Here is a 24,482-nt window from a genome sequence, read left to right as displayed (position 1 = left end):
GTTCGGCGTATACTGTTGCAAATTAGCATTAGATTAGGATAACATAGGATGTCATGCTCAGCTAGTGGGAGGTGCTTAATGTTTTGTCGTGATTTGATTCGATGGCTGCTTAGCGTTTGAATACGCGGGATTCCCGCTGCATTTTAACTGTTTTGCGGAAGGTTCGTGCGGTTTGGGAATTCTCGGTTTCCGGTGCGCGCGTTGATTATTTGTAAACAATTCCCGCCAGTTCCAGGAGTAGGGGATGGAGTTAGTTGGTGCTGGAGTCATGTTCCCAAACAATAATAACCCGCATTTATACCCAAATTTTTTAACAGAGTAAAACGTCCCACGGCGCTTCACAGGAGTGTTATCAAACAAAATTTCAGGCCAGACCATATAAAGAAGATTTTTAGACAGGTGACCAAAAGCTTGTAAGGACCATCTTACGGATGGTAGAGAGGTTTAGGGAGGAAATTCCATGATTTGGACCTAAATAGTTTAAAATGGTCTTTAGAGAAACCTTACGAGTTATGTTTGTGATTAATAAAAATGACGAGTTCAGACCTGTATCAAACAGATAGGTCTGTGTTTGTTAGAGCAACTTATCAATCAAAATGAGTTTTCATTTTTAGCAAACCATTGTTGATTGTCAGACCATATGTAACCTCAAAACCTTGATCTGAGTTTCCACTTCCACATCCTCCATCACAAGGACCACTTTGTGAAGGGCTGAAACTGTTAGATATGCCTGTTGTCCTCCAGACTTGACCACCCAATGCTAACTAGCAGATCTTCGATCCTCCTAACTCCATAGACACCAATTTGTCAAAACTCTGTTGCATGCATCCTATGCTGCAGTAAGTACTACTTACCTATCACTCCTCTCCCAGCTACATTGACTCCCTGTCTCCAATAATTAAATGTTTTCATAATGTTTAAATATCTCCATGGCTTTGCCTCACTATCATCTCTTACAGCCATATATTTCCCCCAACTCCCTTTTATTCTGACTCTGGCCTACTGTGCATCCCTCCTCCTTTTGTCCCATCATTGCCTGATTAAACCCCACCACGTCGAACCCCTCTTTCAGGAAAGGGAAGCCAGAGAAAGAGAATGAATGGTGGACATGGAGGGAAGGAGGGGAGAAGAAAGAAGGAAGAGAAATGGAAAAGAGAGGTAGGGAAGTAGAATGGGGGTGAGGAGGGTGAAAGGAACGATAGGAGGAGGGGGTAGTCAGATAACACATCTTTATTTGAGGGGCATGCACTTTTACATTATTGCTGTTCTTCAGTCTGGTGAAAAGGAAAAGGAGCTTTTCTCCTTCCTTGGGAATTGTTTGCTGAGGGGAGAGAAGAGAAATGATTGAAGATGGAAAGAGAGAGAGCAAAGGGAGGGAAGAAAAAGATGGAAGGGGAACAGGATGAGTGTTGTTGGGGTGCAAACACTATCTGATGCGTATGCAGTTTTACCAATTCTGGGTTTTAATCCCATTTCCTCAGGAGTTGATTGTTGAGCGATGAGTAATGTTTTTGTATCTGATTTCTTCTTTCATCTCGCCCTTCATGTAACACTTTTAATATTTGAAGTAAACAGCATTGCTGTTGACTTTTTACAGTGAACATTTTAAAAGAAACTTTTTAAAATTCTTTCTTGCATGGTTTGAAAGTTACTTGATATCCTTTTGCTTCAGGTGGCCCTGTCACAGAACATTATGTCACAATAAGATACAGTGCTATCTCCCAGTGCGATATTTTTGTCATGTTGCAAAATACACTAGACAATAGATCGTTATAGATATATTTACAGGAGTACTCGTAGGAGCCAGTTGCCAGCGATAGCCAGAGCTGGCAAGGCTGAAGAGAGGCGAGTCGAAGAGACTGAGCAGCTGGCAGGAAAAGAGACCGGTGTAAGGAGAGAGCCAACTGTAACAGCCCCGACAACCAACTTTACCTGCAGCGCCTGTGGAAGAGTCTGTCACTGTAGATTTGGCCTTTATAGCCACTCCAGGCGCTGCTCCACAAACCACTGACCACCTCTAGGCACTTACCCATTGTCTCTCGAGACAAGGAGTCCAAAAGGAAGGAAGGAAGGACTAGTAGCAGAAAAAAAAATTACTTTTTTGAAACTGGCCATTTTGGGTGGCACTCTATAGCATAATTTGCACGTGACTTTTTTCATATTGCATGTAACATGTCCTGCAATCCTGCTGCACTCATTTCAATGAAAAATTTTCCTTGCCCATCTCTTTTGAGGTTCATAACTCCTGTGGTGTTTCACTTCAGTCGATAAGCACTTATAATTTATATAGGAAAACGACTAAAGTTAAAAGAATTTTGAATTCATGAATAGGACTAAATTTTAATTCTTAATATTTTTAATTTATCTTGTCAACACATTCAAAAAGGAGCTATTATAATTTTGATTTGACAGAACAATGTCATGCCTTAGCAATATGAAATTGGATTATAGCATCTGTTTAGTTTTGTGCTTAAAATATTTGAGTAAATGATCTTTGTGTATGGATGTGATTTAAGGCAGTGAAAATTCAAATTAGGTATTGAATTGTGAGTAAGTTGGCTATGGAGATGAGCAGGAGCAGTTGGCCTTTTCAGTCATTATGTCAAGGGGTGGGGGCACTGCAGCCAGCAATGTTCAAGTGGTTACTTCTCATATTCACTTCTCAGCTTTAACTTGGCCATATTGTCATTTGTCACCCCAGCTCTCACTCATTTTAGGATACACCCCATTCAAGGTCAATGCCAGGAATAAGTTGGTCCGAAGGATCCAGGTTCTCCAAGAGCATTGCCATTTAGTTACTCAGTAGCCTTCCACAGTGGTATTTTGGGTAAAGGGTTTTCAGAGGCAAAGCTCTTCCTGGAATTCAGCCCCTTATGGTGGAATATGTCTATGTAGTGGGTATCTAGGACCATGCATCTCGGAGTAAGCTTGGATGCACTCAATGTCCTCAAATCTTTCCGATTGGATTTTTACATTTTAAGTTGGGTAGATTGCTGTAAGTGACTTGGAACTCAAAAAAAAGTCCATGGGAGAATGTGCCTGCAAGCATCTGTTCTTTATATTGCAAACAAAAGCTGTAGATCAATCACAATACAAAATATATATTTAATATAGTGTTTGGAGCAAAAATGGCAAATCCTCCATATAACAGCATAAAAACGTTTATATAAGAAAAGCAAAATTTGCAGATACTGGAAATCTGAAATAAAAGCCAAAATTGCTGGAAATACTTAGCAGGTCAGCATCTGTGGAGAGAGAACATAAGAACTAGGAGCAGGAGTAGGCAATTCAGCCCCTCGAGCCTGCTCCGCCATTCAATACGATCATGGCTGATCTAATCTTGGCCTCCACTCCACTTTCCTGCCCGTTCTCCATAACCCTTCAACCCATTTCTAATTAAAAATCTGTCTATCTCCTCCTTAAATTTACCCAATGTCCCAACATCCACCGCTCTCTGGGGTGGTGAATTCCATAGATTTACGACCCTTTGAGAGAAGTAATTTCTCCTCATCTCTGTTTTAAATCTGCTAATCCTTATCCTAAGGCTATATGACCTCTCGTTCTATATTTCCCCACAAGAGGAAACATCCTCTCTCTGTCTACTTTGTCACTTCCCTTAATCATATATACCTCAATTAGATCTCCTCTCATTCTTCTAAACTCTAGAGAGTTAAGGCCTAAACTGCTCAATCGCTCTTCATAAGACAAGTGCCCCATCTCTGGAATTAATCTAGTGAACCTCCTCTGAACTGCCTCCAATGCAACTACATCCTTTCTCAAGTAAGGGGACCAAAAACTGTACGCAATACTCCAGGTGCGGTCTCACCAATGTCTTGTACAGTTGCAACAACACTTCCCTACTTTTTAGCAATAAGTTCCTTTAGCAATAAATGCCAAAGTTCCATCTGCCTTCCTTATCACCTGCTGTGCCTACAAACTAGTTTTCTGCGAATCATGCATGAGGACACCCAGATCCCTCTGCACCAAAGCACGCTGAAGTTTCTCTCCATTTAGATAATTTGCCTCTCTATTCTTCCGACCAAAATGGATAACCTCACACTTATCCACGTTAAAATCCATCTGCCAAATTTTGGCCCATTTATCTAATAATCCATATCCATTTGTAGATTTCTTATTTCTTTATTGCAACTTACTGTTCCACTTATTTTAGTGTCATCTGCAAATTTGGCTATAGTACCATCTATCCCTGCATCCAAATCATTTATATAGATTGTAAATAGTTGGGGCCCGAGGATCAAACCCTGTGGCACCCCACTAGTTACATCTTGCCAACCAGAAAAGGACCCATTTATCCCGACTCTCCTGTTTTCTGTTGGTTAGCCAATCCTCTATCCAAGCCAATAAATTGCCCCTAATCCCATGTGAACTTAACCTTTTATGCGGCACCTTATCAAATGCCTTCTCTAAGTCCAGATATACTACATCTACAGGATCCCCATTGTCCACTTTGCTTGTTACAGCTTCGAAGGACTCTAGCAAATTAGTCAAACACGATTTATCCTTCATAAAACCATGCTGACTCTGATGGATTACATTTTGACTTTCTAAATGTCCTTTTATTACTTACTTAATAATGGATTCTAACAATTTCCCAACGACAGATGTTAAACTAACTGGTCTATAGTTTCCTACTTTCTGCCTCCCTCCCTTTTTGAATAAGGACGTTACATCAGCTTTTTTCCAATCCACTGGAACATTTCCCGTATCCAGAGAATTTTGGAATATTATAACCAATGGATCCACTATCTCCACTGCCACTTCCTTTAAGACTCTAGGATGTAGGACATCAGGCTCTGAGGACTTTTCTGCTTTCAACCCCAATAGTTTGCTCAGTACTTTTTCCTTAGTGATGATTGTTCTAAGTTCCTCCCTTTCTGTAACCTCTGCATTACCTGGTACTATTGGGATGGTACTTGTGTCCTCCACTATGAAAACTGAAGCAAAATACTGATTTAGTGTCTCTGCCTTCCCTTCTATTAACTCCCCAGTCTCATCCTCCAACGGACCAACGTTCACTTTAGCTACTCTCTTCCCTTTTATATACTTATAGAAGCTTTTGCTATCCATTTTTATATTTTGCGCTAGTTTTCTTTCATAATTTACCTTTGCTCTTTTTATTACTTTTATAGTAACCCTTTGTTGATCGATAAAAGTTTCCCAATCATCCAGCCTGCCACTGGCCTTTGCAATATGGTATGCCTTAGTTTTTGTTATCCTTAACTTCCTTGCTTAGCCATGGATGTTTTTTCCCCCTCCTAGAATCTTTCTTCCTCTGGAATATATTTTAGTTGGGATAGATTGAATATCTCCTTAAACGTCTGCCACTGCTCGTCAGCTGTCCCACCTTGTAGTCTTCCTGCCCAGTCCACTAGGGCCAAATCTGTCCTCATGCCTGTATAATTATCTTTGTTTAACTCCAGAATGCTCGTGTGGGACTCCAGCTTCTCGCCCTCAAACTGAATTTGAAATTCTAGCATGCGATGATCACTTTTCCCTAGAGGATCCTTAACAATGAGATCATTTATTAATCCCACCTCATTACACAACACCAAATCTACAATAGCCTGCTCCCTGGTTGGTTACACAACATATTGCTCCAAAAAAACAATCTAATACTTTCAATGAACTCTCCCTTGAGCCTACCCTTGCCAATTTGACTAATCCAGTCTATGTGCATATTAAAATCACCCATGATTAACCTATAAGAAACAAAGTTAATGGACTGCATTTTATACAGCCAGCAGGAGTGGGATTGGAGGCGTGGGGGGCCAATAAATTGAGAGGGGACATGCTCGTCCAGAAACCCGACGTCATGACGTCAGTTCCGGATTTTGTCAGTGCCGGGATAGGTCCAAGGTGGCGTTGCCACTACAATGTGCTGGGACTGCAAGGACATTTGCTGAAAGGTATTTAGTGTGTATTTCTGAAAGGTATTTAGTGTGTATTTGCATCGGCCTGACTAGGATTTTATGGAGGGGTGTTCCAATTTAGTGAACGGTGCTCAGGGATCATGTGCCTTCAGAACCCCATTCCTTTAAAGGTGGTGACACCAAGGCGAGGCCTCAGCCACGTGGGCCGGTAGCCATGGGGATTGTTGGATGAATGCAGGAAGGGGAACAGCTAGGTGTGGTGGCCATTGCGTATCAGCAGTGCAGCCGTCGAGTCGAGCAGGCACAGACTGTTTGCGGGCACAGAGGGTTTGCAACCCTCCAAGCAAGAGAGGACGCAGAGGGTTTGCAGCAAGAGTGTGGTGGGCCCTCTGCAAGGGTGGGTGCTGAGGGGCATTAACCTGTGTTCAGAGGAGGGTGGCAAGGGGAAGGTTCCAAAGGCAAGGTCCTCTCTCCAGGGGAAGCGACCAGTTGGTATTGGTCTCATACACCCAATCTTTATAGATCGTCGCACTATGCAGCAGAGACTCAGAGGGAGGCAGGGGCAGGTGGCGTCTGGTCAAGCTGGCAAAGAGCGACTAGAGCCACAGCAGCTGGCAGTGCCAAGAAGGCCTATCTGCGGCAGTGTGTGCACCGGTCTCAGCTCAGCTATCTCCAAATGTCCAGGTGGCAGTGTCAGCGAAGACTGCGGCTCTCCAAGGAAGCCGTCACCAACTTTTGCGCCATGTTGCAGGATCTGTTGCAGCCCATAGGCATTGGTGGTTGTCCAATCTCCATGGACCTGAAGGTCATCGTGGCACTCGACCCTTTAGGCCTCTGGTTCTTTCCAGGGATCCACTGGGGACACCTGTGGAGTGTTCCACGCAGCAGCCCACAGCTGCATCAAGGAGGCATCTATGCGTGGTACCAGACTGACTCTAATAATCAGACGGAGTGGGCCATCAGCTTCGGGGCCATTGCTAGATTCCCCCAGATGCAAGATGTTATCGATTGTACACGTGGCCATTAAGGCTCCCATGGACCACCCAGCGGCCTTCATCAACAGGAAGGGCTTTCATTCCATCAATGTACAACTGGTTTGCAACCACCGAAAGCATTTGCTGTAGGTGTGTGCCCATTTCCACAGCAGTCACAATGCCTACATACTTCAGCAGTCCCGGGTGCCCCAGCTTTTCCAGCAGCCCGCTTGACTTCAGGGATGGATTCTTAGGGAAAAGGGTTACCCATTGAAGACATGGCTACTGATACCTGTGAGGAACTCTCGCACCGCAGCAGAGGAGTGGTACAACACTTGCCACGGGTCCACCCGAGCCACCTTCGAGAAGGCCGTTGGGCCGCTGAAAATGAGATTATGGTGCCTGGACTGATCTGGTGGAGCCCTGCAGGGTTCCCCAGCGAGGGTCTCATGCATCATGGTGATCTGCTGTGCTCTGCACAATCTAGCACTGCAGAGGGGGGAGGCCTTGCATCGAGAGGACATGATTGTATGCCACTCCTCATCCGATGAAAAGGATGCCGAGCAGACAGCACGGGATGATGAAGCCCTTGTACCAGAGACGAGGGCCATTGAGAGATGCGCAAGGAAGGCTTGGGACAATCTCATACATACCTGGTTTCTGCCACCGTGATGCCTATTCCAAGTGAACTCAATAAATACTCACCTCACTGTATTCCGTGTCACCTCTTTTCTCGTGCACTTCCCCTGAGGGAGCACACGTGGAGGTGGCTTCTGACAGGGTAGCAGCAAAAGCATGAGAGATTCTCAGCAATGTAATAACCAATAACAAGACCAAGTTGCACCGACCTGTGAAATCCCAATTGTGTCTAGGTGCTCTTCTTCACATGCTTCTGTGAGCCTCTACGATGTGCTCGCCATGCGCTGGCAGCTAAGGTGAAAGCAGGCTGCTGAATGCACTGCCCCATGGCCTGGGATGTCTGGCAGGTGTCCTCTGGCTGTCTGAGGCCTGGAGGGCCCCGGCTGGCTGAAGGGTTTCTGCACAGGTGCAGGAGCCTCCTCAGACGTCACAGCTACTGGAGCGGGAGTCACTGTTGGAGGGCCTGAGGAGCGACTGTCCACACTCTCTAGCGCCCTGAGGGAATCCCACAGATGTGGAGGTCAGCCTCTCCTCCTCCCTTTCAAGGATCACATGAACCCCCCCCCACTGACCATAGGAGTTCAAGGACCTGGAGAAGACTCCAGGTGCATCGTCCCTCTCTCGCATTGCCACTGCTACGTCGAACTCATGGCCAAGGCGGTGGTATTCAGTTCTGCGCTTGTCTCCGGGATCTGGCCCTCCAAAATGGTTGCCAATCTTTCAATGAAGGAAACTATACACTCGCATGGCACCACTGATGGCATTGTCCATGCATAACTGTGCATTGCTTCTGGCAGCTCCACCAGATGTTTCTTTACCTCTCTCTCCTATTCCAGTATGTTCTGTGCTGCTGACACCAGAAGCTCGTCTTCATTGAGGGGCTCAATATGGACCAGGCCTTCCACAGTCCTCTGACTGTCAGTGGCCTCAACTGTCACGGCCTCTGTCAGCTGCTTGGATGGCTGTGTGATGCTCTCACCAGCTTGTGATCCTGCATCTAAGCCTGAGCACATATCCACCAATGTGAGATTATCTTCCCTTGTGGAAGTTGCAAAGGAGTAGTGCGATGGTGCAGAAGGAGATCAGCAGCACAGAGTCTCCAGTCAGGGGGGTCAGTGGCACAGGGTCTGCAGCTGGGGTGTGGTACGGGGGGGGTAGGTGTCAGCGGCACAAAGGCAAAGCAGCAGCAGCAAATTCATTAAGCGAAGTAGTTGTTAAAGTAGCGCTGGCAGCACTTTAAATGTGGCACCAACACCTATATTTATCTAATATAAAAGCAAAATACTGCAGATGCTGGAAATCTGAAATAAAAACAAGAAATGCTGGAACCACTCAGCAGGTCTGGCAGCATCTGTGAAAAGAGAAGCAGAGTTAACGTTTCGGGTCAGCGACCCTTCTTTGGAACTGGCAAATATTAGAAATGTCACAGGTTATAAGCAAGTGAGGTGGGGGTGGGGCAAGAGATAACAAAGGAGAAGGTGTAGATTGGACCAGGCCACATAGCTGACCAAAAGGTCATGGAGCAAAGGCAAACAATATGTTAATGGTGTGTTGAAAGACAAAGCATTAGTACAGATAAGGTGTTAACGGATTGAATATTGAACAGCAGCAAGTACAAACATGAAAAAAAACAATGGGTAAGCAAACGGAACAAACTAAAATGAAATGAAATAAATGCAGAAAAAAAGATTGTGAAAAATGTAAAAAAGAAAAGATAACTAAAAATGAAAGTAAAATGCGGGGCCCGTCATGCTCTGAAATTATTGAACTCAATGTTCAGTCCGGCAGGCTGTAGTGTGCCTAATCGGTAAATGAGATGCTGTTCCTCGAGCTTGCGTTGATGTTCACTGGAACACTGCAGCAATCCCAGGACAGAGATGTGAACATGAGAGCAGGGGGGAGTGTTGAAATGGCCAGCAACTGGAAGCTCAGGGTCCTGCTTGTGGACTGAGCGGAGGTGTTCCGCAAAGCGGTCACCCTGTCTGCGCTTTGTCTCCCCAATGTAGAGGAGACCACATTGTGAGCAGCGAATACAGTATACTACATTGAAAGAAGTACAAGTAAATCACTGCTTCACCTGAAAGGAGTGTTTGGGGCCTGGGATAGTGAGGAGAGAGGAGGTAAATGGGCAGGTATTACACCTCCTGCAATTGCAGGGGAAGGTGCCATGGGAAGGGGACGAGGTGGTGGGGTAATGGAGGAGTGGACCAGGGTGTCGCGGAGGGAACGATCCCTTCGGAATGCTGACGGGGGAAGGGAGGGGAAGATGCGTTTGGTAGTGGCATCATGCTGGAGGTGGCGGAAATGGTGGAGGATGATCATTTGGATATGGAGGCTGATGGGGTGGAAAGTGAGGACAAGGGGAATCCTGTCATGGTTCTGGGAGGGAGGGGAAGGGTTGAGGGCAGAGGTGCGGGAAATGGTCCGGACACGGTTGAGGGGCCCTGTCAACAACAGTGGGGGGGAATCCTCGGTTGAGGAAAAAGGAGGTCATATCAGAAGCACTGTCATGGAAGGTAGCTATATTTATCTAAGCTGACGATGCCATCGGCATCTCGTCACCCTCCCTCATCCTCCTGCATTCAAATGGGCCAGCTGCCGCATGATGTGCAGCAACACCACCCTCATCTGGTGCCGCCGCTGGGACCCGCCACGGATTGCTAAAATTCAGCCCAATGTTTCAGATCAATGATTTTTAGGGTTCTGATGAAATATCCTGCCTGTCCTGCTGACTGTTTCCAGCATTTTCTATTTTTATTGAATTCATATATAGGATCTTTTATGTAGAAAACATCTAACATGTTTCACAAGTTTATACTCCAACATGCCATGTGCCTTTTTTACCCCCTGTTTGTGGAAGAAACTGATAACTCCAGCAGTAACTTAGCCTAAGAATGAAAAGCGCAACCCTATGTCCTACTGTGCCACTTGCAGCACATTAAATCTTAAGTTTGCTGTACTGTGTTTACAGAAGTGCAGTTTCTATGTTGTCATAGGAATCTTTTTATAGGCTGATGTTTTTTCATTGGAAGTGTGAGCTCTCAAGTTCATTTTTATTTTGTAGGATTCATTTCACTGCTTTTCCAAGGAACCATGAGCCTTGCACTTCATGAGCTCTACCTCTGCTGTCGCCAGTTTGACAATGACAGGGCTACAGAGAGAAAGGTAATGAAATATATCTCATTAAACTTTTTGAAAAGTAAGCAAGACATTTTGTGGCCAATGATTTTTTAAAAATTGAAATCTCGACAGTTAATAACATTTATTATTGCTAGTTGTTTGAATGTTATTTCTTGTTGCATTATATATTATTGCCCTGCTCCTTTGCCTAATCTGACACCCCTCCCTTCTACTTTTTCTCTCTTTCTCACTCTCTCTTTCTTCCACCCTCTCCTACCTTCTGTCCCTGCACGAATTGAGAGGAGCAGCTCTTGAAAGTGGATCTGTTTCTCTTCTGCTGTACTAAGGATTAGTTTATGCTCAGGGACCCTGTACATCTTGATTTTGCAATTTTTTAATCCAAAGATTGAATACACACATTGTAGTTTGTGCATTGTCTCTCACCAGGCTAATCATGGGTTTATTAACATGTTGCTTCCTTTTTAGAAAGAAGTAGATAAATTTAAACGTCTTATTCGGACACCAGAAGCTATAGAGCAGTTGGATCGAAATTCTGAATCAAAGCATTCAAAACAGTTGAACTGGGATGCAGTTTTCAGGTAAACGTGCCCTTGTAAAAAGTGTTGTAGATGCCTAATCAAATATCTCAAAACTTCTTCTCACATTCTATTACAAGAGCAAGTATTGAACTACAAAATATATCTTCATATGTGCAAAAGGCCAAACTCTACATATATTGTGGAAAGATGCAGATTTGTACTGTCTTGTCAATATTTTTTGAAATATATGAAAACATCTGACTACTTTATCATCCTTATAATATATCTTTAACGTTGCTTGCAAGTTCATTGTGGTTTCTTGTGCATCTGGACCAATCACACACACTGAGCAGAGGGTACATCAAATTCTGCATGAATTAAGCAATAGCGTCTTTTAGTCCCTTTCTCCCCTTTTTATTTACCAGTGATAAGAATAACTTTATCACCTCAAAATATCTTGACTTTAAAATGGGAAGTCATTTTTTCAGTGCAATATGCTGTAAATGAACTGTGCCATTCTTTAAATATATTTGTCCTTCTCTAGTGTGTGTACGCAAAATTTCTAGATACATGGAGAAATTTCTGTAAGATAATGTACACTAACGTGTAATGACCATTTCTCCTTCCATTGTGGAGATTGAAAGCCTATACTCATTGGATTGTCTCTCATTTTCATAACCACAGCTAGATACAGTTTTAGTTTCTTAAGATTTGTGGTTTAGTTGTGCTGAATTGCGTAGAAGTTGCAGTACAAGTCAGCCCATTTGGCCCTACCAGTCCATGTTGGTGATTATCCTCCATGCAAGTGAGTGCCTAATCCCAAATGCCCACTCTGTTCCCACATCCCTTTACTTAATCTAGTGAACAACAGCCTGGAATCTTGCTTAAAATTTAAAAGAAAAATTCTACTTAGATTCTATTGCTGCTATGATCATGTTTAATTTAATTTCCACAATTTGTTGCGTTCTAGGTTTCTTCAAAGGTACATCCAGAAAGAGACTGAATGTCTCCAGGCAGCCAACCCCAATGTGTCAGCAGCTACCCAAGCTAACCGGCAGAAGAAAATGCAAGAAATCAGCAGTATCATGAAATATTTTATCCGATGGGCCAATAAAAGTGAGCACAATATAAATATTTTTTAAATTTTTCAAATAAACTATTTTTTCCTCATGAAAATCTTTATTAATTTATTTGTATTGTTAATTATGGTATGTAATGTATTTTTCTTTGCAGTTCTTAACACATTGTCTGCATGTTGGTTTTTATTTTTAAAAAAACCAAAATGCTAATCTAGTTTTCCTCTGTTGACTAATCGGGCTGGAGGACATGGTTGCTGCTGAAATAGCATCTGAATTATATTGCTTAATTTTCTTAGCAGGTTTAAATTTTGAGTTTCTAATGCTCTGTTTAAAAATAATGAATCTATGAAATGACCAACTCGCTCAGCTGATTTCCAAGAGTTTCTTTTGGATTTGAACTATGATCTCGTTTCTAATCTCCCTCCTATAGAGTTTGCATGACGTGGTGAGCTGGAAAGTTGCGTGCTTTTAAGGCCCATATTTATAATAGACACCAATAGTACTTCACTGTCCATCTCACCCACAAATTAGATAGGAGTGTTATTTATTTATTTTTTATTTTATTTAGAGATACAGCACTGAAACAGGCCCTTCGGCCCACCGAGTCTGTGCCGACCATCAACCACCCATTTATACTAATCCTATACTGATTCCATATTCCTACGACATCCCCATCTGTCCCTATATTTCCCTACCACCTACCTATACTAGGGGCAATTTATAATGGCCAATTTACCTATTAACCTGCAAGTCTTTGGCATGTGGGAGGAAACCGGAGCACCCGGAGGAAACCCACGCAGACACAGGGAGAACTTGCAAACTCCACACAGGCAGTACCCAGAATTGAACCCGGGTCGCTGGAGCTGTGAGGCTGCGGTGCTAACCACTGCGCCACTGTATTTATTTCAACATTTATTTATGATACTAACAGCCCGGCATAAAAAAAACTGTACCTAGATTTTTTTGTTGTAGGCTTAAATGTAAATAAACAAAGTATTTTGATATCCATTTCTCTCCTCGTTCTACCATCCTATGAATTACTAAGATTCTAAAGACACCACGCCATTATTTACATATAAACCATGATCTTGAATATTGAGTGTAGTGGGCATCACCCTGAGCTCGATCCTGTTCTTTGCACCTCTGCACTTTCAGCAAGTGTTGCTGCATGGTGAACAGTTGCTTTTTATTTGTTTATAGGATGTGGGCATCAGTGGCAAGGCCAGCATTTGTTGCCCATCCCTAATTGCCCTTGAGAAGGCAGTGGTGAGCTGCCTTCTTGAACCTCTGCAGTCCATCTGGTGTAGGTACAGCCACAGTGCTGGTGAGGAGTTCCAGGATTTTGATCCAGTTACAGTGAAGGAACCGCAATATAGTTCCAATTCAGGATGGTGTGTGGCTTGGAGGGGAACTTGCAGATGATGGTGTTCCTACGTATCTGCTGACCTTGTCCTTCTAGGTGGAAGAGATCGCAGGTTTGGAAGGTACTGTCGAAGGAGGCATGGTGAGTTGCTGCAGTGCATTTTGTATATGGTACACACTCTTGCCACTGTGTGTCGGTGGTGGATGGGATGCCAATCAAGTGGGCTGCTTTGTCCTGGATGCTGTCAAGCTTCCTGAGTGTTGGAGCTGCACTCATCCCGGCAAGTGGAGAGTATTCCACTTTATATCTTTTCCACCTCATTTTAAGCTTGGTGCTTTTCCTGGCATGCTCTCCTGCCCTCTTCATTGAACTAGTGTTGATCCCTTGGCTTGATGGTGATGGTAGAGCGAGGGATATGCTGGGTCATGAGGTTACAGATTGTGGTTGAATACAATTCTGTAGCTGCTGTTGGTCCACAGCGCTTCATGGATGCCCAGTTTTGAGCTGCCAGATCTGTTCTGGATCGATCCCATTTAGCACAGTTGTAGTGCCACATGACACGATGGAGGGTATCCTCAGTATGAAAATGGGACTTGGTTTCCACAAAGCTTGTGCAGTGGTCACTCTTACCAATACTGTCGTGAATAGATGCATCTGCAACAGATAGATTGGTGAGGACAAGGTCTAGTAGGTTTTCCCATCTTGTTGGTCCCCTCACCGCCTCCCGCAGGCCCAGTCTGGCAGATACGTCCTTCAGGACTCGACCAGCTCAGTCAGTAGTGGTGCTACCGAGCTACTGTTGGTAATGGACATTGAAGTGCCCCACCCAGAATACATTTTGGGCCTTTGCCACTCTTCGTGCTTCTTCCAATTAGTGTTCAACATGGAGGAATACTGATTCATAAACTGAGGGAGGGCGGTAGCTGTTAATCAGCAGGGTTTCCTTGCCCATGTTTGACCTGATGCCGTGAGACTTTCTGGGGTCAATGTTGAGGACTCCAAAGGCAAGTACATACCAACTGTATACCATTGTGCCGCCACTTGCTGAGCAAATTGTAACATTCCTGCTATGGACCTAGCAGCTGAGATTGAGTAACTTGGCACAAATTGGAACCTGTGCCCTCCCTGGTCTGTATGGCTCAACTACTCACTGGGTGGACTGGCTGAGTAATGTGGGGAGGGTTGCAGGGAGAAATCCAGGTGTTCATTTAAACATTTGTGAAATCTCTCTGAGTCTTGATTCAGAGTTGAAACATCAAAATATTTGAAAGTATTTCAAATATCAACTTTCAAACTTGAAAGTGCTATATTAACTATCTATTTAATATTGTGTACTGTAGAATCTATTTTTCCCTAATGCTGTGATTTATGCCAAACATGAAAGAAAGTGGCTACCAAGTTTCCCTCTGCATTATGGTGGTCTCTATAATGGGGAGACCAGGCGCCGACTGTGTAACCGCTTTGCAGAATACCTCTGTTCAGTGTGCAGGCGTGATCCCGAGCTTTGAGTCGCTTGTAATTTTATTTCTTCACCTTGCTCCCACTGACCTTTCTGTCCTTGCCCTGCAACAGTATTCCAATGAAGTTTAATGCTCTGCTGAGCATTTTACAGCCTTCTGGACTCAACATTGATTTCAACAATTTTAGATCGTAAACTCTGCCCCCATTTCACTTTGTGTTTCTTTGCAGATTTTTTTTCTCCTTTCTTACATTTTGTTTACTTTGCATTCAGACGGTAGCTATCCTATTCACGCCTCCTCTAGACGGATCCTTTGTTTTTTTTCTTGTCCTGTTACCACTCCCTTTGGCCTTGCACCATGAAATTTTCTGTCATTTAATCTTTCCTGCCCTCCGTCCTATCACAGACATTCCCTTTCATTGTTCTTCTCACCCTCCCCCAGCCTTTCACTTGCTCAAAACCTATTGGATTTCTAACTTTTCCCAGTTCTGATGAAAGGTCACAGACCTGAAGTATTTAACTGTTTCTCTCCACCAATGCTGCCAGACCTGAGTATTTCTGGCATTTTCTGTTTTTTATTAATTGTTTCCCTTCCTGATCCTCATCCTAGCTGACGGTGTAAATAGTTCCCTCTTGCTTTCAAAAGCACCACCATCAAATTACTCCTCATTAAAACCACGCAATAACCAATACCCTATTTCCATCGTACCTCTTCTCTGCATAGTCCTTGAAAGTATTGTATCCCAAATCTGGGCCTACCTATCCTGTAACTCCACATCTGAATCTCTTCAGTTAGGTTTCTGTCCCTGCCACAGCACTGAAACGAACCTAATCAAAGTCACAAATGATATACACCATGACTGGTGCATTATCTTTCTTCAACCTCTTGATAACCTTTGGCACGGTCAACCACACTATCCTACTCCAATGTTCATCTGACTGGCTAGTTCTAGGCTCAAGATTATGTGTATTTCCTTTTGAATGTTCCCAAATCAGGAAATTCTTAGAACAGGAACTTCCCATCAGCTACTCCACCATTTGTCTCTCAAAGCTACAGTCTAAGGTGCTTTATGTATGGTTTGTTGTATTAGTTGAATTACAAAGTTGGAAATAAAAATAGTCATCTTTTGGGACAATGGTCATTATATTCTATAGTTTGTTAAATGAACCTAAATGGTGGAGTGGAGTTTGAAATTCTATACGAACAAACAAATCTCTGTGAATTTCCTCCCAGCCATCCCCCCATTTCCAACATCACAATATAGAAATTCCTGTACTTGGAACATTTTTAAGTGTGAGCTTTCCTTTTTTTAAATTCTTTCATGGGATGTGGGCGTCGCTGGCAAGACCAGCATTTGTTGCGCATCCCTAATTGTCTTTTGACAACTGAGTGGCTCGCTAGGCCATTTCAGAGGGCAGTTTAGAGTCAACCACATTGCTGTGGGTCTGGAGTCACATGTAGGCCAGACCAGGTAAAGAAGGCAGATTTCCTTCGCTAAAGGACATTAGTGAACCAGATGTGTTTTTATGACAATTGATGGCAGTTTCAGGGTACCATTACTGTGACTCGCTTTCAATTCCAGATTTTGATTAATTAATTGAATTTAAATTCCACCAGCTGCCATGGTAGGATTTGAATCTGTGACCCCAGGGCTCTGGCCTGGGCCTTTGGATTACTAGTTCAGTGATATTACCACTATGTCACCATCTCCCCATTATGGTACTCATAATCTAGATGGGAGAAAGTCAATGTAGGCCACAGCTATTGAATGCAGTCAGCATTCATGTGCAGTTTATTTATTACAAAATCTAACACTACAATGAAATTAGTCCTGTGTCTTTATTTGAAACAGGGGTTCTTGCTTGATTCGCTCTAATTGTAATGTTTTTAAGGGAATATAGGAGCTGGAGGGGAAGTGCTTGCATTATTCATTACTGTTTCATTAATATTGTTTCATTTAGGAGGGCCACGTCTGAAATGTCAGGACCTTCTGAAGCACATCATGGATACGCTGCAGAATAAATTTACCTGTGCTGCATATGGGGCTGACTACAGCAGCATTCTGCTGAAGGACATTCTCTCGGTTCGGAAGTACTGGTGTGAAATTTCCCAACAACAGTGGTCAGGTACTTTTATTTGTACTGAACTTTTACAATTAGTGAATGATTTTTCAATTACTTCTAAAAATGCTTTCACAAATGTAAATGGTACAAAATTCAGAAGAATCACATTGGAGGGAATTTTTTTTGTGCTCGTCAAAGTTCGTGCTAAACTGTTATTTCAGGTACCCAGCATGAGCATCATGGACTGCCAAATCAGGTGAAGCACAGCTAGATGAAGTGTAAAACTTGCTATTCTGTCCTAACACTGCCTCATCTCAGCCTTAAAAGCACCCTTACTGTACCAGTGTGACTTATTGTTCTATTTCCTGCAGTAGTCATCCAATAGCCTCTGAATGAAATTTGCAAATTGTGTCAGTTTTGTGCTTTGAAGTGTATGTTCATTTGTAGCTGGATTGGGACTACCCAACCCCACGTCACACAACCAACAGACAGGAGACTTTCATCCCATTAGTCAGGACTGGATTTGAATCCAGGTGTCAGAGGTGAAAGGCCAGTGTCTAATGCACTGTGTCACCCAATTCTTTTATTTTAAAAGTTGTGCAGTAATTATTCATTTTAGTGGTGGTTATATATCACTTTTAAGTGTGAACCAAAGTTTGGCGATTCTTTGCAGTGAATTATCCTGTTCACGATCACAAAAAATTAATGTGTACTGTGCACAGGGTTTGTATAGACCAAATTTCCTTTTTTTATAGAGATGTTTACCAGGCCTATGATTTCTTTTGAATGCTTGTTTTTTTTTAAGTCAGCTGGTGACAAATTTGCACCTCTGAGTCCAGGAGAGTGAATCATTCTTTAGAACATCTGGACAGAGCAGAATAGGTTAGACCCTTAAATGAGTTTGAAACTTCCTCATCAGTATGTTTTTAATTTTTCTTAGAGAAAACCTATAGTAAATCATTTTTGGAATGAAACCTGCCATTCTGCAGCTTTAAAAATTTAAGAGTAATTAATGGCTGATGAACTATCTCTATCTGCCTTCTAGATTTAATGAACGTGTACTTCAAGATATACCTGAGACCATCTAACGATACCAACCGGGTGCTTGTGGCCAGAATACTTCATACTCTTGTCAGAGGCTGCTGTTTCCAGTCTGAAGGCCTGACCTCCAGACTGTTCGAGTTCTTTGCAAAGGCAATGCAGAATGCAAGGTAGTAGGCTTTTTATATATAATTTTTTTTTTAGGTATGTAGGCACGTGTTTCATAAATCATTATAATTACCAGCAGATTAATCTAGTAGATAACGCTACAATTAGTATGTTCACTCTTAAACATGTGACATACTATAGCTGCTATTTTGTACCAAGAGTATGTCGCCCTATGATTTAGGTTAGTTATGGAAAAGGACAAAGAAAGATCAAGAATAAAAGTTCTCTAAAACTAGAGTAGATATACAACAATGTTGCCTGGACTGGAGAATTCTGGTTATGAGGAAAGATTGGATAGACTAGGGTTGTTTTATTTGGAACAGAGGAGGCTAAGGGGAGACTTAATTGAAGTGTGTAAAATTATGAGGGGTCTAGATTAAGTGGATAGGAAGGCCCTATTCCCCTTGGTTGAGGGGTTCATAACCAGGGGTCATAGATTTAGAGTAAGAGGTAGAAGATTTAGAGGGGATTTGAGGGGGAATTTTTTCACTCACAGGGTGATGGGAATCTGGAGCTCACTGCTTGAAAGGATAGTAGAGGCAGAAAGTCTCATAGCATTTAAAAAGTCTTTGGATATGCACATACAAATTATGGACCAAATGCTGGAAAGTGGGATTAGGCTGGATAGCTACTTGTAGGCTGGCATCAACATGACAGGCCGAATGGCCTCTTCTGTGCTGTAAACTTTTATGATTCTATGAAATTACATCTTACAAAATAACGTAATTAAAGTTATCCATCAAATTGTCTTTTATGTCTTTTAATGATTTCATTATAGTTTTTACTTAAAGGTCTTGATCTCTTCCAAAAGTCTAAGTTTGCACTTGAAATTTATGCCCAACACTGATCCTCAGCTGAATTTGGGCTTCTTACTTGCTCTATGTATCAGTGTACCGTAGCAAATATATCGTTGTTATTACAGTACTAGAAGTCTTCCCAGTTTAGCTTAATTTGCAAACGCAGGAAGAAAATCAGAAGGACCAGCCCTATCTTGAAATACAGCGGATTTGTGGAGAAATCTGTTACTTGACTGTTCCGCATTCAACTGAAGGCAGAAGTGAAAGAGAGATTATTTAACCAAACAGAAATTGGATTATTTGATGCTAATGCAATATTGCACAAAATCTCCTTTCAGGCATATAGCCTTCTGTAACAAATTGTTGTTGTAATATCCTATGCTGCCCTAGTGAAGAAAACCATGACCAGAGGTGATGCACTGTGGTATCAGTCAGGCAAATGTCGTTGACATTAAAAAATTTTCACTTACTGAAGGCAGTTTCAACAAAAAATGTAAGCATGTTTCACAGATTTGTTTTCACTCGTATTTCTGTAATGCAGACAAGAAAAAGTCTTCGCTGTCATTGAACACATTATGTCAGCCCTCAATGTCTTTCTCAACGTGTGCGTAATGAATTGTCGTATTCGCATGTGTAAACTGGGGGAGGAGATCTTTCCGACGCTGCTATACATTTGGACTCAGAAGCGTCCCCAGGATTCCCTCAAGGAAGAAATCATTGAATTCTTTCGATTACAGCTTCGAGCCCATCATCCGAAAGGGGCCAAAACTCAGGAAAAAGGTACAGTGGTAGATTAATGGCAGTTTTTAGTTATCTTTTATAATCTCCTGGCATGTGTATTTGACTGTGCTTGTGCACAAGTTACAAATAATCAGAGAGTCATTATGGCACAGAAGGAGGCCATTCAGCCTGTTGAGTCTATGGCAGCTATCTGTAGAGCAATTCAGTCAGTCGCATTCCACCACTCTATCCCCATAGCCCTGCAAGTTTCTTTCCCTCAAGTGCCTATACAATTTCCTTTTGAAATCATTGATCAGCCTCAGTTCCACCACCACCCCGTAGACAGCGAGTTCCAGGTCATAACAGTTCGCTGTGTAAAAAAAAAAAAGGTCTTCCTCATACTCCCCCTGCATCTCTTGCCCAAAACCTTAAATCTGTGTCCCCTGGTCCTGTACGATCAGCTAATGGGACATCTTTTCTTTGTCTACCTTATCTAAACCTGTCATAATCTTGTACAACTCTATAAGATCTCACCTCAATGTCTTTTGCTCCAAGGAGAACAACCCCAGCTTCTCCAATCTAACCTTTCAGCTAAAATCCCTCAGCCCTGGAAACATTCTGATAATTTCCCCAGCACCCTCTCAAGGATTTCCTAAAACGTGGTGACCAGGACTGGGTGCATTACTCTTATTTGTGGCCTAACCAGAGCTTCATATAGGTTCAGTATAACGTGCCTGCTTTTGTATTCCATACCTGTATTTATGAATGCGAAGATCCCATATGCGTTGCTAATTACTCGCTCAACATGACATGCTAGCTTCAAAGATTTATGCACATGAACCTCCCCAGGTCCCTTTATCCCTGCACACTTTAGAACTGTACCATTAAGTCGATATTGCTTCTCTCTATCGCACTCTGCTTCTCTCTCCACAGATGCTGCCAGACTTGCTGAGTATTTCCAGCATTTCTTGTTTTTATTGCCTCTCACTATCCCTTCTGCCAAAATGCATCACCTCACACTTCTGTATTAAATTCCATCTGCTACTTGTCTGCCCATTCTGCTAGCCTATCTTACCCTATTGCAGTCGATTGGCATCACCCTCACTGTCTGCCACACCTCCAAGTTTGGTATCATTGGCGAATTTTGAAATTTTACTCTGTATGCCAATATCCAAGTAATTTATATATATATCAAAAAAGGCAGTGGTCCTAGCACTGACCCTTGGGGAACACCACTGTCTACCATCCTCCAGTCTGAAAAACAACCATTTACCATGACTCTAAACATGGTTCTATTGAAAGGTCACAGACCTGAAATGGTAACTCTGTTTCTCGCTTCACAGATGCTGCCAGACCTGCTGCGTATTTCCAGCACTTAGTGTTTTTATTTCATTTACCATGACTTGCTGTTTTCTGTCCTTAAGCCAGTTTTTTTTTAATCCAAGCTGACACTGACCCTCCTATTCCATGCACCTCAATTTTATTAACCAGCCTTTTATGTGGTTCTTTGCCAAAAACATGCTTAAAATCCATACAGACAACATGAACCACATTTCCTTCATCAATCTTCTCTGTTACTTCATCAAAAAATTCAATTATTCATCTAGCATGATCTGCCTTTTACAAATCCCTGCTGGCTCTCAATCAACTCAAACTTCTCCAAGTGCCTGTTTATTTTTTCCCCGATCACTATTTCTAACACCTTACCCACCACTGATTTACACCTTTTCTTGAATAAGGGTGTGGCATTTGCCACTCTTAATCCTCTGGCACCTCCCCCGTATCTAAGGAAGGTTGGAAGATTATGGCAAGCCCTTCCGCTATCTCCACCCCTACCTCCTTTAGCAACCTGGGATGCAAACCATCTGGACCAGGTGGCTTATTTAAACTGGTTTGGCAGGGGGATGCGGACCTGAGGGTAGACTCAGCTGGGATAAAATCAGAAATTAAAATGGAAGGTGGAAAATTAATGGATGAGTCTGGAAGACCGAGGAAAAGAGTGTTAGAAAATAAAATAAAGAGTTTGACAGTGCTCAAGGGTATCTATTTCAATGCAAGGAGTATAGCAAATAAAGCTGATGAGCTGAGGGCACAGACTGACATGATATCATAGCTATTACAGAAACATGGTTTAGAATGGCAGCTCAACGTTCCTGGTTACAGGGTTTTCAGACGCGATAGGGAGGGGGATAAGAAAGGAGGGGGAGTGGCAATTTTGGTCAAGGAAACTATTACAGCTGTGAGGAGATTTCATACATTGGAAGGTTCATCAAATGAGGCCATTTGATTGGATTGAGCTGAGGAACAAAAAGGGGCAATTACACTGCTGGGAGTGTACTATAGACCCCAAAACAGTCTGAGGGAGATAGAAGAGCAGATGTGAAGAAATATCTGAGAAGTGCAAGAACGATAGGGCAGTAATAGAAGGTTTTAATTACCCCAATATTAACTGGGATAGTTTTAATGTGAAAGTAATTGAGGGAACAGAATTCTTGAGGTGCATTCAGGAGAACTTTTTTGCCAAGTGTGTAGCTAGTCCAATAAGAGAGGGTATGGTTTTAGACTTTGTTTTAGAAAATGAAGATGGGCAGGTGGAAAGAGTGACAGTGGGAGAGCATTTTGGTGGTACTGAGCATAATTCAGTGAGTTTTAATATAATTTTGGAAAAGGACAGGGATAGAACAGGAGTCAGAGTTCTCAATTGGAGCAAGGCCAATTTTACTAAACTGAGGAGTGAGTTAGCGGAAGTGGACTGGAAACAGCTATTTGAAGGTAAATCAGTGTCAGAACAGTGGGAGGCATTCAAATGGGAGATTCAGGGGGTTCAGGGTAAACATGTTCCCACAAAGAAAAAGGGTGAGGTGGCAAAATCTAGAGCCCCAGGGATGTCAAGGAGCCTACAGGGTAAGATAAGGCAGAAAAGGAAAGCTTATGTCTGACATCCAGAACTCAATACTACAGAAAGCCAAGAGGAGTATAGAAAGTGGAGGGGTGAAATCAAAAAGGAAATTAGGAAAGCAAAGAGAGGGCATGAAAGAATATTGGCAAACAAAATCAAGGTGAACCCAAAGATGTATTTTCAATACATTAAGAGTAAGAGTATAACTAACGAAAGAGTAGGGCCCATAAAAGACCAAAAAGGTAACCTATGTGTAGGAGCGGAAGATATTGGTACAGTTTTTAATGAATACTTTGTGTCTGTCTTCACAAAAGAGGGGGACGATGCAGATATTGTAGTTAAGGAGGAAGAGTGTGAAGTACTGGATGTGATAAACATAGGGAGAGAGGAAATATTAATGGAATTAACATCCTTGAAAGTTGATAAATCACCAGGACCAGATGAAATGTATCCTAGGCTGTTAAAAGAAGCAAGAGAAGAAATAGCAGAGGGTCTGACCATCATTTTCCAGTCCTTACTGGATACAGGGGTGCTGCTGGAGGATTGGAGAATTGCTAACGTTGTACCTTTGTTTAAAAAGGGAGCGAAGGATGGACCGAATAATTACAAGCCAATCAGTCTAACCTCAGTAGTGGGCAAATTATTGGAATCTATTCTAAGAGACATGATAAACTGTCACTTAGAAAGGCACAGGTTAATCAAGGATAGTCAGCATGGATTTGTTAAGGGAAGATCTTGTTTGACCAACTTGATCGAATTTTTTGAAGTAACAGGAAGATAGATGAGGGTATTGCAGGTGATGTGGTCTACATGGATTTTAGCAAGGTTTTTGACAAGGTCCCTCATGGCAGACAGGTTAAAAAAAAAAATCCCATGGGATCCAGGGAAATGCAGCAAGGTGGATACAAATAAAAACAAGAAATGCTGGAACCACTCAGCAGGTCTGGCAGCATCTGTGGAAAGAGAAGCAGAGTTAACGTTTCGGGTCAGTGACCCTTCATCGGAACTCTTTCCACAGATGCTGCCAGACCTGCTGAGTGGTTCCAGCATTTCTTGTTTATATTTCAGATTTCCAGCATCCGCAGTATTTTGTTTTTATTAAGGTGGATACAAAATTGGCTCAATGGCAGGAAACAAAGGATAATTGCTGATTAGTCTTTTAGCGACTGGAAGGCTGTTTCCAGTGGCGTTCCGCAGGGATCAGTACTGGGTCCCCTACCTTTTTTGGTGTATATTAACAATTTGGACTTAAATGTGGGGGGCATGATCAAGAAGTTTGCAGACAACACAAAGATTGGCCGTGTGGTAGATAGCGGGGAGGATAGCTGTAGACTGCCATAAGATATTGATGATCTGGTCAGATGTGCAGAAAAGTGGCAAATGGAATTCAACTTGGAGAAGTGTGAGGTGATGCATTTGGGGAGGTTAAACAAGGCAAAGGAATACACGATTAATGGGAAAATGCTGGGAAGTGTAGAGGAAGTGAGGGACCTTGAAGTGAATGTCCACAGATCCCTGAAGGTAGCAGGACAGGTCGATAAGGTGGTTAAGAAGGCATATGGAATCCTTTCCTTTCCTTTGCCAAGGTATAGAATATAAGAGCAGGGAGTTTATGCTGGAACTGTGTAACTCATTGGTTAGGGCACAACATGAGTACTGTGTGCAGTTCTGGTCACCTCATTACAGAAAGGATGTAATTGCACTAGAGAGGGTACAGGTGAGATTTACG

General features: G+C 42.6%; 1 protein-coding gene across 8 annotated transcripts in view; it reads left to right on the top strand.

Moving 5' to 3' along the window:
- The window catches only part of atm (ATM serine/threonine kinase), a 184,012-nt gene that overhangs the window by 302 nt on the left and 159,228 nt on the right, over positions 1 to 24,482 (top strand). For 7 of the 8 annotated variants that reach the window (XR_010975205.1, XM_068033717.1, XM_068033716.1 and 4 more), the window contains exons 2-7: positions 10,569 to 10,669; positions 11,111 to 11,223; positions 12,134 to 12,279; positions 17,027 to 17,191; positions 18,174 to 18,339; positions 19,676 to 19,914. Coding sequence is in view for 7 of the 8 variants with exons in the window: in XM_068033717.1 (XP_067889818.1) it covers positions 10,598 to 10,669; positions 11,111 to 11,223; positions 12,134 to 12,279; positions 17,027 to 17,191; positions 18,174 to 18,339; positions 19,676 to 19,914 (901 nt within the window). In the remaining variant the exon portion in view is untranslated. Of the gene's footprint in view, positions 1 to 10,568; positions 10,670 to 11,110; positions 11,224 to 12,133; positions 12,280 to 13,442; positions 13,514 to 17,026; positions 17,192 to 18,173; positions 18,340 to 19,675; positions 19,915 to 24,482 lie in introns of those variants that run through there. The other variant, XM_068033724.1, reaches the window with a different exon arrangement.

This window comes from Heterodontus francisci, chromosome 6 (assembly GCF_036365525.1).
Source record: "Heterodontus francisci isolate sHetFra1 chromosome 6, sHetFra1.hap1, whole genome shotgun sequence".
NCBI lineage: Eukaryota > Metazoa > Chordata > Chondrichthyes > Heterodontiformes > Heterodontidae > Heterodontus > Heterodontus francisci.
The sequence above is the reverse complement of the archived record's forward strand: the minus strand, read 5'-3'. Positions and strand labels throughout refer to the sequence as shown.